The 19,693-nt window shown below is 37.5% G+C and overlaps 1 protein-coding gene across 2 annotated transcripts in view; it reads right to left on the reverse strand.

The window, feature by feature from the left end:
- The window catches only part of Pcyt1a (phosphate cytidylyltransferase 1A, choline), a 53,438-nt gene that overhangs the window by 5,478 nt on the left and 28,267 nt on the right, over nucleotides 1-19,693 (reverse strand). For both annotated transcript variants that reach the window (XM_015486813.2, XM_048794221.1), the window contains exons 3-7: nucleotides 14,543-14,642; nucleotides 5,072-5,188; nucleotides 4,387-4,538; nucleotides 2,300-2,378; nucleotides 1,487-1,629 (exon numbers count right to left, since the gene is read on the reverse strand). In XM_015486813.2, the coding sequence (XP_015342299.1) occupies nucleotides 1,487-1,629; nucleotides 2,300-2,378; nucleotides 4,387-4,538; nucleotides 5,072-5,188; nucleotides 14,543-14,642 (591 nt within the window). The remainder of the gene's footprint in view (nucleotides 1-1,486; nucleotides 1,630-2,299; nucleotides 2,379-4,386; nucleotides 4,539-5,071; nucleotides 5,189-14,542; nucleotides 14,643-19,693) is intronic.

Raw genomic sequence — 19,693 nt, forward strand, 5'->3', positions numbered from 1 at the left:
TTTTTTTTTTTAAAAAAAGACATAACCAAAACTTATACAGGCTGCAAAACGATCATTGCACAAAATTGCCAAGAATAAGCCAATTATAATAGATTGGAAGTGGAAGTATTAGATCTTTACTTAATGTATTATTTTTCCATCACTGGCTTATTCTGTGATTTTAGATGAGTTGTGTGTTTCATCTTTTAGTATTTAGAGGTCCATTTGCTCATTTGCAAAATGAAGCTGATACTCTTTGGTCCTACCAACTTTCCTAAAGACAAGGGAAAGTGGTATAAATCCTTTGGTAGAAGGGGAGGAATATTGAGTCACATAAAATTGTATCCTCCTAATTTATAGATCATAAAGAAGAAGGAGAAGTGAAGAGATGTAGCTCAGTGGTAGAGCATGTGCTTAGGTACACAGGCCCTGGTTTAATAAGAAGAAAAACGAGAAGAAAGAGGAGAAGAAAGATAGTATGTTTAGGGTTGTTAATGGGTGTTTTGTTTGTTTTGTTTTGTGGTATTGGCAATGAAACCCAGAGCCTCACATATGCTAGGCAAGTGCTCTACCAATGAGCTACATCCATCGCCCCATAGGATTTTAACACTTTGAGTTGTGGGAAAATAAAGATTCTATAGCAGATTAATTAATAAGTAGCTAGGGTCCAGTTATGCAGATAAATTATGTTCAGTTGAAACCATTTCACCTCTTATAGCATAATTCACAGAGCTGGGAGCAGGTGAGGAAGCATGGTCAACTGATAATACAGAAAATATAGTTAGTAGCTTTCTTCTTTTTAAATCAACTTAACTGAGACATAATTTATATACAAAATACATGGTGTTTCTGAAGGGCAAAAAAGATAAACTTAAGCTTTCATAAGTTAAAATTTAAGAGTCGGGCATGGTAGCACATGCCTGTAATCCCAATAGTTTGGGAAGCTAAAGCAGGAGGATCTTGAGTTCAAATCCAGCCTCAGCAATAGTGAGGCACTAAGCAACCCAGTGAGACCCTGTCTCTAAATAAAATTCAAAATAGGGTTGGGGATGTGATACAGTGGTAGAGAGCCCCTGAAGTTCAATCCCTGGTACAAAAACAAAACAAAACTTGGGTCCATGTGGGAAAATTACATGCAGAATGTTGTATGTCACTATCTACACAGGGAGAAGATCTATAGTTTTCATTAGATTTTCAAAAGAACATCCAATCAAAAAATAAAAAGGTGAAGAGCAACTATTTTAAATGTATTAATATAAAGAGTGTACTATGTGTTACATATTTTTATTTAATTTGCTGTATGTCCTTACATCAGTATGTTGATATTGAGCCATTAAGGCAGAAGCTGCTTCTTTCTTAGTTTGTGAAAAGGTTAGCATGATGTTTTCTGTAAAATGGCATTCATTAGCTTTGGATTGTGACAATTACAGAAGACTGAAAAGCAAGTTCAGCTTAGATGAAGTCGGAGACAACATGTGTCCTATAGAGCCATGAGGTTGAAACTCACATTGATAAAGCTGACGTTGAGCTCCTTTGCTGTATAGCCCCTCTGTAGATTCCGTCGAGCATATACATCATAGTCTCGGACAATTCGGGTGATGATGTCTGATGTGGAGATACCTTCTGTCCTCTGTGTTGGAGCAAACATGCCTAACTCAAGAACACATATAGACAAACACTATGAAGTTCCGGTATGCTCAGAAAGAGGACTAGATGGAAATTGGAAGCAACACTTCTGTCCTTTCCTCAAAAAAGCAGACTCCATTATTACTAAGTGAAATCTAGAGATACTGGCATATAGATGAGGGACTGAATTAAGAGCCAAGCATAAGAAAAGGAGGAGTTACATGGTCCTAAAATTAAGAAAATTATGGGACTACTTGAACTTGAGATTAAAATTCAGAAATTTAGAGCGAGAATTGATGAATGTCAGTGCTATGTTCACCTTTATCTTTTATCCAAAGTGTGACTTGAAAGAGGATATTGAATTTCTTTTGTTTTTTGGTACCAGGGATTGAACCCAGGATCACTTAACCAATGAGCCATATCCCCAGCCCTTTTTTGTACTTCATTTAAAGACAGGGTCTCACTGAGTTGCTTAGGGCCTTGCTAAACTGCTGAGGCTGGCTTTGAACTCAAAATCCTCCCGCCTCATCCTCCCAAGCTGCTGGGATTATAGGCATGCACTACCACGCCTGGCTAGGATGTTGAATTTCTTAGTGTGCAAACTTTCCTCTGAAAAGTAGTGATGTGGCTGAATCTCTGAAGATTGAATCTGCTCAAGAACCCATAAAGTGAGGATGTACATCAGCTTACTCACCTGCGTCTTTAATGTGCTTATAAACATCATCACTCCCAGCAGAAGAATAAGGGATATCATCATGGGCTACAAAATCAATCTGAAAATAAGGAACCATCATTTAAAATCCAGAGTAGTTACTATTCAGAGATACCCTATAAATGTTCCTAGGCTTAGAAAAAGGACAATAAGCAGAGGCCAGGCCTCAGACGGGCTTTTTCTTTATTATCTTTTTTTTTTTTTTTTTTTTTGCTGATAAATTCTACAATCCATTCACAAACTGCTTAACCTAACTATTTATGGATTATAAATAAAAAAATTAGCCAGTTTCTTTTCTAGTTGCTTTCCATGTCCTACTAGAAGTGTCACCTCTCTCTGTACACCAATCACCATACTGTAGTCAGTGGGGAGGAGGATTTTTTGGTGAGATAGTTAATGGGTAGAGTTTTAGAAAAAAGAAAATTTTCCTATCCTTCTGAGTCTACAAGGATTGTCAAATAAGGGTTTCTAATAGAGGTCACTTCTTTGTCAACTGGCTTCTCTCTCAGTTCATGAAAAATGAAGAAATATAAAAATAGCAACCAAGAGCCTTTTACTGGAATAAATATATTTGTACTACTGAGAAATGCAAAACCCAGAGCTATAAAAGAACTTTTAGGTCTCAGGATCTATCATTTTACTACTGTCAATACCCTTTGCAAGAGTGGAAAAAAATTAATGACAATGGGATCAATAATCCTTTTGAGACCCGTGCTAAACTTCACTTATTTATTCCTTCCTGAATAGGCCTGAATAATGTAATTACCATGCCGCTATACTCAACTCCCAGAAGCCACTACCGTGTGAAGCATGTTCATCAGGACTCTCAGCTAACATCTCAATTACCCATGAACAACTTGTAAGGAGTCCAGAGGCAGCAAAGTAAAGGATGGAGGGCAAAAAAACCCTCATGATTGAGATACACTAAAAAGGAGAAAATGGAAGTTGGAAGTTTCCCTAACCCCATACTTCCACCTGGGCTTGCTCATCATCTTTGTTGCCACTGGCTGTTAGGTTTTAATACAGGAAAACGAGAGAACTATAAAAGGTCTGTCTTAATCCCATCTATTTCTAATAAATACCTCTTGCCCCAGACCTACCCAAGTATTGCTTTAGGAGTACTTTAGATACTTTTGTTCTTTCCTGTTTCACTGAATAATTCACCTGCTGCATTATGCATACTCCTGTAGAGAACTGACAATATATTTTCTGGTTCCTTCAGGTTGAGGGCCTCCAATCTAGCCTGATAAATCCTTCTAATCTTTTACAGCCATCCTTTTGTAGGAAACCTGTTGCTTTAATACAGGATAATGTAAAAGGAGGTATGGGATTTTATAACTCATTACATGAGATAAAATGAGAAACATCCCTGATTTTTGATCCCACACAATTTCTAGCTCAAAATCAAAGACCTGAAACTAAATTTAAGTGAACCTGAGAGAAGTCTATGTAAATCTGTCTTATTTCCTGGAATGTGAACCTCTTGAGAGCTTAGCTGGGGCTATAGATATTTTGAAGAGTTTGGTATGCTATAAGGGCAGATACACCCACAGTGGTGGTAGATGAGGACATCACATAACTGAAGAGTGCAATTACAGCCCTACTAATGGTGTAACCTTGAGCAGGTTTATTTGGTTTCTCAGGACCTTGTTTCTTTCTTTTTGTATTTTTATTATTTTTTAGTTACAGGTGTACACAATAGCTTTATTTTTTATTTTATGTGGTGCTGAGGATTGAACCCAATGCCTCACGCATGCTAGGCAAACGATCTACCTCTGAGCCACAACCCCAACCCAGGACCTTGTTTCTTATATATAAAGGGGAAATAATAACTACCCTACAAGACTGTTGTGGGGAACAAAATGGAATATAATGATTATAAAAGTGCTTATAAATCATCAAGCCCCATATAAATGTGAGGGATGAATACTTTTGTTAATAATATTACTAACAATGTAAAACTTACACAGAAGGTGTAAGTAAAATAGGGCTAGTGGAAAACTAGCGCAAGTGCCTTGAAAGTGGAGGGCATTCTGGAACAAGGAATGGAAATGTGCCCCATTTCTTACCCGGTGTTCTGCCAGGAACTCAGGTGTCAGGGTCCAAGGGGCATTCCTTACTACCTCATCCACATAGCGACAGTGCTGCACTGCATCATAGCGCTCATTTTCATTCATCACGGTGAAGCCTTTAAAGTTGTGTGTTAGCTCATCACTGCAGACTGGGTCACAGCATCATAAAGTTGTAAGCCAAGGTTCCCTTTGCTTAACCCTCCTAAGCCACCAACCTCTCCCACCTTTTCCCACTTCCTAGCACTGCAACCATCTGGGTAGCAGTGCTTTTCCTAATATCATGCTCATGCTTTGGAGAAGAGGGTACAACCTGTGTATTTCTGCATCAATCAAGTTCTTAAATATGTCTCCCTGTTTTATTTGTATAAGACCAGACTGGCCCACCATTGTACTTCATTGATTAAAAGAAATGATAAGCTGAAATCTAGAGCAAATGCTGTTCTTAAGTAGGCAACTGAGGTCAGTATTGCTCCCATGACTACAGAAACTCAACTAAAAACAGTGAGATAAATACTGGACATCTCAAGTTGATGAGAGTCTCACAGACTTCATGTTTTAGAGAGGCTGTATTATATTCTTTATTTAAAAACTGAAAAAAGGTCTAATGTACATAAAAGAAAGCAAATAAGATTACTATGATTTTCTGAACAGCATCTAAAGTGATCATCAAGTGTTTTCTTACCTCCCACAATGAGGTATGTATTAGGGAAAAGGTTCTTTGCTTGCATCAGAGCCCGGGCATGACCAGAGTGAAATAAGTCGAATATTCCATCTGCATAGACTCTCACAGGCCGCTCACCTGAATCCAAATAAAAGAATCATCACAAAAATACATTTACTCAATATCTCCTATTTGATGAATGAAATTGGTATTCTGTGACCATTCCTCTCTGCATAACCCTCTCTTTTAAGTGTTCTCTGAGTATTCACCCTGATTTGGCGGGTAAATTGGAGGTGTGAGAAATAACATCAATGAATCCTTTCTTAAACCAACTCAGATGCTCCTCTTGCCCACTTCAAGTGTTTCCCCAGTCTTCTGGCATCTCAATTCCCTAAGACTTAACCTTAAGTCTTTGATAAACCCAGGATGTTATACTAGTCATGTGGTTCAGAAGGTATTGAATTAGTCTGAGGATAACTAGCAAGAGTTAACCATTTTTTACCAAGTAGCTGTTGATCAGGTAAACCTTACAATCCTTGATTTGTAACCGTTGTTTCCAGCATGTTAGTAAGAGCAACGCCTGTCATTCTCAAATTCCCCCCCCCAACATTACAAATTAGATGAGGGCAGTACTACTGGAAAAATTAACCAGATGTCCTTCTTTAGGCAAAAAAAAACCTGGGTTTCCATTTATTGTCTTTTTTGAATCAGCTACTTGATTATTTAACATAAAACAGAACAGACAGAAAAAGATTTTAGAAGAGTAACAAACGGTCAAATTAAGACTACCAAACTTCATAGTCTAAATTGCAACAGTTTGTTCCACCTAAAAGTCATTTTCTAAAGGCCTTCTATTGTTTATAACTAATACTCTGCAAAGAGTAACATTATTCTAGGGTAAAAAGAACACAAGGGCCGGGCACAGTGGCACCTGCCTATAATCCCAGAGTCTTGGGAGGCTGAGGCAGGAGTGTCAGGTGGATGCCGGTGACTTAGGAAACAAAGCACCAAGCAGCCAGTGCCCACAAAAGAACCACCAATCAGGCACTGATGGAACCTCCTCTCCTGGCCAATCCTGGATCTTAGCCAGCTCCGCTGACCAACCCCAGTAGGACAAGGGACTCTAAAAGCCCCTTTTCCTGTACCAAGCCCTCCTCTTCTGCCCTAAGCCCATAAAAATTCCAGTCCTGTCCAGCCCCAAGCATGCTTCTTCTCAGACCCTCTTCTTACCTGCTCTGTCAGTATAAGATAGTTTCTCCTGGAAGCGAAATCTCAAAAGCCTCAATCACAGGCCTTTTTAAATCTGCCTCCTTTTGGCCGCTGTGGTTGCCTGACCTTACAAGGAGGATCATGAGTTCAAAGCCAGCCTCAGCAAAAGCAAGGCACTAAGCAACTCAGTGAGATCCTGTCTCTAAATAAAATACAAAATAAGGCTGGAATGTGGCTCAGTGGTCGAGTACCCCTCAGTTCAATCCCTGGTACAAAAAAAAAAAAAAAAAAAGAACACAAGGGTGGAAAGATTTAGACTTCTAAAGAAGTCTATCTCTGTTCTGTCTCTTAAACAAAACCTGCTTTCTATGCTTACATTGGCATTTCTCAGATGTTTAATCCCCTAACAATGGGGGAACAAGGACAGGACCCAATCCTGATTTCCAAGACTGGTATTAGGTGGGGGTGGGATCATCACCGAGGTAAGCTCCTCTGTACCTCACATCTGAAGAGAGCCTTTTCTGTCTCTTTCTTTCTTTTTGGAGGACGATACCGGGCACCTGTCAGCTAGTTAAATGCAAGCTGTGGTTTTGGTGACTCCTAATTACTTGTCCTGCGGGTCAGGCATATTGGGTTCTTCCAAAGCCATTCTCGCTGTCCTATCCAGACATGGGGAGTGTCTGGCATCAGTAGACAGCCATCCTAAATATGTTTTGCCTTTGGTTATGCACAGATGAACAAAGGGGTGAAACAACTATGAGATTCTGGACAAGGCTACTCCCCAGTGAATCTCAAAGTTTCTCCTCCAGCCTCCTCTTCTTACAGCCCAAGGGGTATCCTACTGTGACCGGTCAATCGTGGTACTGAGCAAACGCCCCAGTAACACATGAGAATTCCTGGGCTCCTTACTCTAGATCACTCCCCTCCCCTTACTGATCAGACCCAGCCATTGAGAAAAGAGCCATTTTACGTGGAGTGGTTTGTAAGGTATAGCCTGGGTTCCCTTTGTTTGCATATTAAGCCTTTATAAACCTGTAGGGATTCTCCCCATTGTTATTTCTGTGCTCCTGTGTGCCTCCCTAGCTTCTTTGGCTGCAAAAAGGGAGATTCAAATCCACACCCTTTTCAATTTACCCTTGGCTTAGATTCCTCAGGGGAAAAGATGTTAAGCATCTAACAACCATTAGATGTCCTCCTTAACCTCTGAATATTCTTCTAGCCCACAAAGCAGAGGAACATACCCCACTGTAGGTCAGGGTTTTTTGTTGTTGTTTTTTTTTTAATTTTTTCCTCGTGGGTCATCACATTTGGAAGTTTAACAGTGGCAGGAGGGAATCAGTCATGGCCGCTAAGTCTGAACCCCCCAAGGTCTTTGACATACACCAAGCAGAGACCCTTGTTTATTCTTGCTGGTGAGACAGCAATAAACCCAGCAGAACCAGGTAGTGAGAGTGGGTTTTTCTGACCTTCAGAAGCTCATTTAGAGAGATGTCCCTAATAAAACGGACGGACAGTTTTCTGTGGCATTGGCACATGAGTTCTGTTTTATGTCACTCAGATGGGAGCTTCATTCTCAACAGTTATGCCAGGTTCACCACTAGCCTGCACACTAAAACACTGGGATAAGTTTGATCCACAAACGCTCAAGAAAAAGTGCCTCATTTTCTTCTGCTGTCAGGCCTGGGAGATGATCTAATCATAGCTAGAAAAAGGAGATGTCGTGTAATTTTCTGCATCCAAACCTGGCCTGATTACCAACTGGGGGAATGTCCAAAGAAACATAAACTCTAGCACCACAACTTAAGGGATTGATTTTACAAAACAGAAAAAAATTGGTTAAAGTGCCCTCCCTATATATTAGGTTTTGCCTTTTAAGTTTTTTGGCTTTCTGTCAGATGTCTCTCTCTCCAAGAATTGCATCTGAAATGTAAGCTACAGAGGCAATTATCCAAAACCAGTTTAGAGACCAAAAAGATGTCACTTTTAAATTCAAGTCACTGTGGGACCTAAATGGCTATCTTATCTGTTCTTGCACTCTACCGTCCTGTACCAAGTTCCTCCCTAAACACTACAGCACAGGGATGAAAATGGAATGATCTCATATATAAGTCTTCTTTACCTTTAGGATATATAATTTTTTAAGCACTCTACCACTGAGCTACAACCCCAGCCCTGGCCTTCCCTAAAGTTATATCATAATGTAAAAGTTTAATAGGCTCTATTTTAATTTCTAACAGGTTAAATCTAATAGAGGCTTTAATAAACATCTGCAGCATTGTCTCCTATCTGAAAATCTACCTGCAAAAAGCTACAAGATCTTTGTTTCCTGCCTGTGTTATGTATGTGTGCACACCTCTGTATTGTATTGTTGTGTCTACATATGTGATTGTGTCTATATACATGTACATGGTATCAAAATTGACATATAGACATGTGAGTACTCATAAATTAAAATTTACATGAGAAATGGATCTAAATATCTTTTAGTTCATAGGATTTAAAAAAAGGAAGTTCAATTTAAATTAGGTAAACAGAGTAAAGATGTCTTTAAAATGACTAACTTACAAGTTTTTCTAGATGATTAAGACAATTAACAGAGTGTTCGTTTCTATAAATATCTAGAATGTAATATACATTGCTTCTATGAATTTTCTTCAACAGGGAAGAGATGGCCATTACTGTTAACTACACTTGTCTGATATCTTGGTTTCTACAGTTAAAAATAAGTAAATTAGATTTAGCATAAATGGGATTAATCTTCATAAATGTATTTGAGAGATGAGATATCTGATCAATTTACAAAGTTAAAATGCTAAAACATCAATTGCTAAATATACCATCATCAAGTACTCTTAACTTCTTTAATTCCATAAAGTAATATTTAAATGTTAAATGTGTTTTCATAAATTGGCAAATGGGAAAAGGCTTAAGATTTCTTTGTTTTCACTAAAAACAAGATTACTAAGAGTTAAGATTCTATCAATTTGTAATTCTATCAGTTGTAATTTTATATACAAAGTACAAGAGATTTCAGTTGTATTTCAATTAAAGTACTGTAAAAAAAGCAAACGTATTTCATCTTATTAAAATGGAGTCATTTATCCAAATTCAGAAATTTCATGAGGATTGTTTCAGAATGTAAATTTAATAAGGGGTCAACAACTAGGAGAGAGAGATAAGAAAGTTCTAGGTATAGAAATATATTTTAATATGGAAAGTAGAAGAAAAAAAGAAATGTTTCTGAATGAGAAAGTCTTTGTATGGTAAAGTAAAAAGTTGTAGAATGTCTAAGTAAGTTGAACAAGGTTTGTGGAGGGTAAATCTCAAAGAGTTTATGTATGACTAAGTTGGCTATAATTAGCACAATCAGTTAAAAGTTAATTTGAGTTTTTTCCTAAGGTCAAATATTAATGTACTGTTATAAACAGTGTTTATGTGTTAAAGTAACAAGGATTTGTTAAAACATTAATCTGTTCTAATCCAACAAAATAATTTCTTTTGTCTGTTAAGTTTTATTATTTAGTGAAACTATCTTAAAGGAATTGGGATTTGTAAAACTCTGGTTAAACAACTTTAATTTTAGAATATTACACTACAGATTCTAAATTGATCTTTAAAAGTTAAACTTGGTTAATGTAAGAACATCAGTATAATTGTGACACTGTTACTAGTCTCTTTGTATACTAATGTAGTCATATCTTCCAAGTATACAAATCTTTAAAATATAAGGCTTAGAAGAGCATTTTACAAAGCTGGTGCTCTTCAAACTAAAGTTTGAAGTAAAGGTTTGGGATTATAAAAACGATGTTTCTTGGTTCATAATATTATACAAACTAAATATTTTTTTACTCTTGTTAATTTCATTTTGTATTTTCCTTGTAAACTTTATAACTACTGTCTGTGCTTTGCAGACGTACAACTTCTAATATAACAGCCCAAGTTAATTTGAGATAACAGGCCATCACCCATAGAACAGACAGGATATAAGGCTAACTGACCCCAATTTAATGGAAGGGATAAATAACTGTAAAGTTATAGAATTTAGTTAAAACCCAGTACTCCTACTTTAAGACTGGTAAAACTGGTTTGCTAGATGTTTAAAACCAAAACTTGGAGACTAAAGTTAAGGAAGTAAAAGGACCAAAAAAGAAAATAGCCAATATTTGGCTCTTGCCTTCTGAGGTCAGCTTGAACCCAGGGAATGAAGGACTTCTCCATGGGGCTTTGCAACTCTGGGCCACATGACTTCCCGATGGATGGGGTCAAGGGGACCCCACAGAAGAGAAGGCCAACTAGTGCAAATGCTGCAAAAAGGAGGGTCACTGGAGAAGGAAACATCCCTGATGTTTCCAAGGGAAACCACTACATGGTCAGCAAGACCTTGAACTATCTTGGCAGATGGTACTAGAGAAGGTAAGAGGCTTCTCCCAAGTTCCCAAGAGTAAACCCCAAAGGAAACTCAGATGACTCTTAACAATATATAGGAACAACGTCAATTTGACCAGCTTGGTCTTAAATACCTGACAAGAGAGTTATAACCAAAGTACAGTCATACCTGGACATTTAAAAGGAAAGACAATAGTTCTACAACTAAAAAAAAAGAACTATTGTCTTTCCTTTTTTTTTTTTTTTAGTTGTAGTTGGACACAATATCTTTATGTTATTTATCTTTATGTGGTGTTGAGGATCAAACCCAGGGCCTCACATGTGCTAGGCAAGTGCTCTTTGGCTGAGCCACAACCCCAGTTCCAAGACAATAGTTCTTTTAAAGTAACTTAAGATGTACACTTGTGTCAGACCCATCAAAAGTAAGTAAAGCTGGAGGCTATAAAAGAGAAATTCTTAGGAGTGCTTGATAATTATCTAAAGAGACTATCAGAGTCAGAAGCTTTTTTAAGTCAATTTAAAACCTACCAATCTTCCCAGGCAGACTTAATCTGTGTTTGCTAGTATGATTATCTAGCCCTAAGTGACAGAAATAAAGGGATTTCTACTGAACACAAAGGTTATACCAACAGAAAGGTATTTTTCAAAAGATGACATTAGATATCTTAATTATATCTTGTGGTGGCATCTGTGATATTATAAAAACTAAGTTGCCGGGTACGTAGCCCACACCTATAATCCCAGCAGCTCCGGAGTCTGAGGCAGGAGGATCACCAGTTCAAAGCCAGTCTCAGCAAAAGTGAGGCGCTAAGCAACTCAGTGGGACCCTATCTCTAAATAAAATACAAAATGTGGCTGGGGATGTGGCTCAGTGGTCCAGTGCCCCCAAGTTCAATATTCAGTTCCAAAAAAAAGAAAGAAAGACTAAGTGGTGTGATTTACATTCCCAAATAGAGCCTATGTCCTCACCAGTCTTGTCATGAGAACAACTTCTTAGGCTCTTGCACCTGCTGGTGGAAAAACTACTGGTTTCTATCATCATCATCATCATCATATTCATTGCTTTTGTATCAATCTTATTCCAGTACTCATGTCTTCTTGTTTCTCACATACAGCACCCACTTCCCAGATAATTTTACGACCTGTTCTTTTCAAGCCAGACTTTCACCATGGACCCTTCAACCAACCCGAAACATATCTAAAAGGGAAACCTGAACTGTTTGCCCCATGTCACCCCCCTCTCAGCCTGAAGCAGCCAGAGCCATCAGTGCCCAATTTCTCTTACAGCGGTAAGAGTTCCCTTAATCAGAGGGGAAAATGAGACAAGGGTAAAGGACAGGTAGTCAATGTAGATAATAAATGATTTGGTTGGAAAGATGGAGGCTAATTATCAAAGAAAAGGAAATGGGATGCTAACACCTCTGTATAATACTTCCCCACTCAACGTTTTGGGTTGGGTGGAGGGAAGGATCGCACTTTCCAACACAAACAACTGCCCCTTGGGGTTACTCTTTCCAGCCTTTGGGCAGGTATGCAGGAAAGAAAGGGGTCTATAAAAAAGCTATATACGCCCACTCCCATGGACATCAGCTCTGGGTCTCTTTCTGCAGAGAAGTCTATCTCTGTTCTGTCTCTTAAATAAAACTTGCTTTCACTGCTTGTTCCGGCATTTCTTGGGTGTTTAATCTTCAACACTGAGGGAACAAGGACTTGATCCTGATTTCCAAGACTGGTATCATTATCACACCTGAATATGAACCCTGAACTCTCTGTTGGCATTTTGAAATTTGACCTGCCACTATTACACCATGTTACATAGAGCCTGTGGTTATCCTCATTTTTATTTACCCTGTCCCCATTTGCCTGCCTATTACTCAAGTAATGGATGCCAAACTCAAACATCACTTCTTGAATCAGAAGGGATATGGTCAACATGAGCTATATCTAAATACTTTTGCAAAAGAAAAGTATTCTCTGGAACTAGCCTCTTTTTTTATGGACCCCCCTGCAAAACCATAATCCATACAGCCAATCCATACAGGCATCTTGGACTGGTACTGTTCATAATTGTTTCTATTTGAATTTCACTACTCCTCAGTTATAACAGAGAACAAAGAAGCAAAACTAAAAAGTAATCACAAATATTATATATATGTAAGGGGACAAATAGATGATGGTGGTGGGAACATAAGGTTAAGAGAATAATTCTATAAAATGAATTCACTGTACTGACTCTCCACTCTCCAAAAAGCAATCTGCCTGCAGCCCTGCCTGGCCTGGGGGGGACAGGAAATGTCACATTTTTCAACAAACTGAGGCAGGGGGTGGAAAGCCTGGCAGTCAGTATAGGTAATGAATGATGGGGGTTGAGAAGATGAGAGCTGGTTATCAAAGAAAAGACAATAGGCTGCTAACACCTAGCCTCTGGAACATACTTCCCAGCACAAGGAGTTACTAGGGATTACCCTCTGTGCTGCTCCTTTCTGTCCTTTAGAGAAGAAAAAGAGAAGATGGGGGAATTCTGGGATCTATAAAAAAATAAGATACACCCACTCCCACAGGCACCCAGATCTGGACCTCTGTCTACTTCTGTCTCTTTCTTAAATAAAATTTGCTTTCTATGCTTGCCTTGGTGTTTGTCAGGTGTTTAATCTTCAATACCAGGGGACAAGGGCCCAATCCTGATCTCCAAGACTGGAATCGTATGTACACAGGAAATATTTGTAGCATATAATGGCCTCTTATTCCCTGGTCTATGTCCAGCTCTGCATTTACAGAGTAGAGAGGGCATTTACCATAGTTATTAGAAGAAATAGAAAAGAATTAGAAAAAAGAAATAATTTACAGAAAAGTAAGGATAGCTGCCTAATCGACTCTATTCATAAAAAGTGCTCATGGAAGTTTCTATTTATGAAGATCCCTAAAACCAATTGCCTCAAATACGAAGAATATCCAGACCACATATTAATAATTTATGTGGTTGGGCTGGGGCTCTAGTCCCATGGCAGAGCACTTGCCTAGAATGTGTGAGGCATTGGGTTCAATCCTTAGCACAACATAAAAACAAATAAAACAAAGGCATGCTGTCCATCTTCAACTACCAAAAAAAAATTATTAAAACAAAATTTATGTGGCTAAAAATTATTAAACACTGATATAAATTAAGCCTACAAATAAAGAGTATGAGCTTTGAAAATAATAAAGCAAGTCTTTCCAGGAGTGGTGGTGCACACCTGTAATCCCAGTGACTCAGAAGGCAGAGACAGGAGGATTGCAAGTTTGAAACTAGCCTCAGTAATTTAGCAAGGTGCTCAGCAACTTAGTGGGACCCTGTCTTAAAACAAAAAATTTTAAAAAGGACTGAGGATATGGTTCAGTGGTAAAGCCCCCTGGATTCAAGCCCCAGTACCAAAAAAGGGGTGGGGGGGATTGGAAAATGATAATACCACTAAGAATAAAATTAAGTGATAAATATCTCCCAACTTGGGAGATATTTATCACTTAATTTTATTTATTATTAGACAAGATCATGGGGCTGTGGGTGTAGCTCAGTAGGCAGAGCATTTGCCTAGCATGTGCAAAGCTGTGGATTCGAGTCTCAGGACCACAAATTATCCCAATTCAAACTAATAACTTTTTGTTCATTCTTCATTATATTTCACAGCTGTGACAACAGGCCAAGAAACAAGTGCATAAAAATAAGGAAAATAATAAGATTTTATAGCATGGAGTTACCCTCCCAAATTGAACACTGAGGCAAATGGGAGGAATCCTTCTCCACTAGTAGCCTTTAGAAGTAAACTTAGGGAAGTATATAGAAAGTAGGTATGTATTTGATAAATACAACAGAATGTTAAAAACTACAGTAAAACAACAAAATAATTAGTATCTACTTACAAGGAGTTCCTTTGCTGGCTTCTTCCATAGTTACCCTGACATAGGGCTTACTAAAGTCGACTTCAATTTCATCAGAAAAAGGAGCTGGCTGCCGTAAGCCCTTAAGAGGAGAATTAAGGAAAAAAAAAAAGTTAAAATTCTATGGTACACACTGAAATACTAAAAAATTACAGCTTTAAAGAACAATTAGGCCAGGTATGGTGGCACATGTCTATTCCAGTGACTCAAGAGGCCCTAACAGCAGGAAGATCACAAGTTCCAAGCTAGCCTTGGTAACTTAACAAGACCCTGTCTCAAAATAAAAAAGATACAAAGGGCTGAGTTGTAGCTCAGTGGTAAAGTGCTCTGGATTCAATGCCTAGTACTGAAAAAAAAATCAGTTATTCAATGTAATGTAACAAAAATTCCTCTAAAACTTTATAACATAAAGAAGAAGCAGGGTGCATTATTTCAAAGTGACAAATGAAAACTGCAACCTTTTATGAAGTGGGTACATCATGGCATGAAAAATAAATGCCTTGCTGGTGATTTCAGGGTAAAACTGAGTGATCCAATTGGGAACCTAAGCACAACCCCAACTATCTGGGTCTAAAATGATGGCTCTTGCTCCTTTGCAGCAAGATAGAACAGGCAACCCTGTACCGTGTGACAAAACTACCAAGGTCCTGAGTGATTTTCATACTACTTCAGCTAGACACCTGGAAAGGCAAACAGCTCCTGGGTGTTATATTTAGTATAATTATCACTGTATAATGCTTTGTACTATAATTATGTTTTAATGTTCATAACAGCTCTTAAGGCAAGTAATGCTACAGTAGAATTCTTAATTTAAAGATGAGGGAAACAGGGCTGGGGTTGTGGCTCAGTGACAGAGCACTTTGCCTAGCATGTGTGAGGTACTGGGTTCGATTCCCAGCACCATGTAAAAAACAAATAAATAAATAAATAAAATAAAGGAATTGTGTCCTTCTATAACTAAAAAAATATTTAAAATAAATAAATAAAGATGAGGGAAACAAAGTTCAGAGAAGTTTGTATGAACTGTATGCAGTTACCCAGAGGCAAAATTAAATTAAGAATGCAAGTATAGCTGGGCAGGGTGGCACACATCTATAATCCCAGTGGCTTGGGAGGCTAAAGTAGGAAGATTGCAGGTTTGAAGCCAGGGTCTCAGCAACTTAGAGAAGCTATAAGCAACCTATTAAGACCCTATCTCAAAATAAAAAATAAAAAAGGCTGGGGATGTAGCTCAGTGGTTAGGCACCCCTGGGTTCAATCCCTAATACCAAGTAAGTATGCTCATTTCTCTGTATGTGACTTTGTTTGAGAATTTTTGTTAAATTTATTCCTAAGATTTTATTCCATTTGATACTACAGTGATGGAATTATTTATTTTATTTTTAGACTGTTTCTTGCTAGTATACAGAAATATAGTTGATTTGTATGTATTTGTGTAATTGTATCAATTAGTCTATTTCTATGTCCTGTGATGCTGCTAACCTCAATTATTAGTTTTAGTAGTCGTTGTTGTTTATAGATTCCTTAGGATTTTCTAATCTGAGAACAGGTTGTCTATAAATAAATATAGTTTTACTTACTCCTTTCTAATCTGGATATGTTTTCTTTCTTTCTTTTTTCTTTTTATGGTGCTGGGGATCAAACCCAGGACCTCATGCATGCTAGACAAATACTGTACTGAGTCACATCTCCAGCCCTATTTTCTTCTTTTTATTACCCTCATTGCAGTTAGAGTAAGTACAACATTGAGTAGAAATGGAAAGGGCAAATATTCTTGCCTTGTTCCTAGTATCAGGGGGAAAGCATGCAAATTTCAATATTAAATATGATGCTAATTACAGGTTTTTTATAAATGTTCTTCATTAGGATGAGAAATCTCCCTTCTTTGTACAGTTTCTTGGAGAGTTTTTATAATGAACAAGTGCTGGATTTTGTTAATTATCTTTTCTTCACCTATTGTAGTAATCATAGTTTTCCTTTATTTATTAATTATGGTATATTATATGAATTGACTTCAGAATATTAAACCAATCTTGCATTTCTAAGCTAAATCCCTGTTAGTCATGCTGAATAAACTTTCTATATGTTCCTGGATTCAATTTGCTAATAATATGATTAAGAATTTTTGCATCTAAATTTGTGAGAAATTTTTAACTTTACTTTTCTTATGATGTTTTTCTCTGGCTTTGATATCTGGTCTCACACAACGAGCTGGAAATTATTCTGTTTTCTTCTATGTTCTGAAAGTATCTGTGTAGGATTGGTATTATTTCTTCCTTAAATGCCTGATAGAATTCACAAATGAAGCCATCTGGGCCTGAACTTGTCTTCGTGGGAAGGTGTGTTTTGTTTTCCTTTTGTAGTGCTGGGGCCTGAATCTGGAGTCTCCAGCTCTACCATGGAGCTATGCCCCCTAGTCCATGGTGGAAAATTTTTAATGACCAATTCAATGTTCTTACTTGATATAGCTCTGTTAAAATTTTCTATTTCATCTTAGCTCATTTTGGTAATTTGTCTCTTTCTAGGAATTTATCTATTTCATCTAAATTATAAAATATTTTAGCATATAGTTGTTCATAACGTTCCCTTACAATCCTTTTAATTCTATAGAACTGTAGTGATGTATACTTAGAATTTTAAATTCTAAACAGATCATATCATGATTGAACTAAATTCAAAGGCTGGAAAGATATTAGAGAAAACAGTTTATCTTCTAGAAAAAAGTTAATACACAAAAAATGATCAATAGTAACTTGTTTCTGAAATTCACAAAATAATTCACAAAATAATACACATTTTATGATTCCTTCTATAAGAAGGTTAAAATAGGGAAAACTAATCTTTGGTGGTAAACAAATAAATTTGGCAGAAAAGGGTGCTGACCAGTAGGGGGTGTAAAGAAGTCTTTGGGGAGGATATAAATTAGTGGTTACTTGGGCTGAGATGGCTAGGAGAAATGGTGCATAATGCTAATGGCCATGGGGGTTTTCTTTGGAGTGATAAAGATATTCTAAAATAGATTATGATGATGTTTCCAAAATTTCATTGATATAAAACCACCTAATTATATACACTTTAAGTGTATACATGAATTATAATGGTATATGAATTATAACTCAATATAGCATATATGTGGAAAAATAGAAAAATTATGCTTATAAACAACAGTGCAGGTGGATAAAAGATCAGTCCTACTGTGTCTCTAAAAGTTAATATTAATGGTGTGTTTGAACAGATTGTTTAATATTTGGGGAATTTTTGTGGGCTAGTTGTCATACAGGTAACTTGAAAACAAGTCACAAAGTCTGTAATCCCAGGGGCTCGGGAGGCTGAAGCAGAAGGATCACCAAGTTCAAAGCCAGCCTCTGCAACTTAGTGAGGCCCTGAACAACTCAACAAGACATTATCTCAAAATAAATAAGAAAAAGGGCTGGGGATGTGGCTCAGTGGTAAAGCACCCCCTGGGTTCCATCTCAGGGACCAAAAAATAAAATAAAGAAAGAAAAAACACATGTTGTCACTTAAGAAAGAGGTAAGTTTATAAAAACTGAATATTTGAACTAAGGAAAATAAGAATGTGGTACCATCATCAGGAATAAAGTTTTTTTTTTAAAAAAAGGAGTTGATTTCTAAATAACAAATTCATTTTGAGATTGAGATAATACTTAATCAAAGAAATATCAAAAAGACAGGTGTTGACACTAATAAAGATAAGTAGTAAAGATGAAAAAATAAGATAAAATCTTTAAGAGAGGGCAGAGGATTAGCAATGATGGTGGAATGTGATGGACATCATTATCCAAAGTACATGTATGAAGACACTATTTGGTGTAAACATACTTTATATACAACCAGAGATACGAAAAATTGTGCTTTATATGTGTAATATGAATTGCAATGCATTCCGCTGCCATTTATCTTTAAAAAATCAATTTAAAAAGGTAGCTAAATAGCTATAATCTAAAGCAGTGTACTACTGAATAATCTTTGCCCTAAAATTTTCTCATTACATAAATAAGCACTATTGGGTAAGACATATTGTCTAATAAATATACATAATAGAATTCTAAAAAAAAAAAATCTTTTGTTGAGAGCCACAGCCAAAGGGGCCCCAGCAAACTTCCAGCTGCCAGCAAACTTCACAGCGGCCCCAGCAACATCTAGCTGATTGGCTCCTCGGCCCCAGCAACATCTAGCTGATTGGCTCCTCTGCGGTGATGCTCATTGGACTGTTTCCCTGCCCTTTCAGACCACGGAGCTGCTCATTGGGGGACTTTTTTTGGCTCCGCCCACGTGACCCAGCCAATCGGCCTCAAGAGCAGGAGGATTGTGGGAGGTGGAGAGAAGCTTGGGTGGGAGAGAGAGGCTTGTGGAAAGCCGGTGGTGGCAGTTGAGGCTCTGAGGGTTTTTCCTGAGAGGCTGTTTTGTTTGGCGTGTGTGGTTCTAAAAATAAAGTTAGTTTCTTTTGACAAGTGGCTCCTGATTGTGCCCAGCCAGACTGCGGCAATCTTTAAGAGAAAAAAATGTAAAAAACTAATAGGTGAGGAAAAAAATTCTAAGTGTTCATACTAGAGGGTTGGGAGAGCCAGAAGTTGTCAGAGGAGCTCAAGGAGAACTCTAATAAATGGAATGTCAAAGAGACCAATGAATAATTTCAAAGACAGGGATTACTCTAATTGTTAAATATTCCAAGGAGATTAAAGTCTTTAAATTTGGAGATTCAAATAGTTATTAGTAACCTTCTAGAATATAACTAGTGAAAGAACACTGGAAACAATAGATTAGTTAAAATCACTCATTAAAGATATGTGGCTATAAAGGGAATGAGAAAAACAGAGAGGATACCTAATAAGGGCAGAAGAATCAACTGGAAGTTTTTTAAAAAGTTGAAATCTATACATGTCTAACATGAAGCAGAAGAAACCAAAGTGATTGAAAATACCAGAGGGGGTAAAAATGGATACTTTAGGAAGCAGGAATCTAGAAGAATGGCAGGGAATGGCCACAAGGACAGCAGGGAGAAGGTGTTAACCCAAGAAATACAAAACATTTTTCCTTTTTTTTTTTAATTCTGTGGTGCTGGGGATCGAACCCCGGGCCTTGTACATGCAAGCCAAGCACTCTACCAACTGT

This window comes from Marmota marmota, unplaced genomic scaffold (genome assembly GCF_001458135.2).
Source record: "Marmota marmota marmota unplaced genomic scaffold, marMar, whole genome shotgun sequence".
NCBI lineage: Eukaryota > Metazoa > Chordata > Mammalia > Rodentia > Sciuridae > Marmota > Marmota marmota.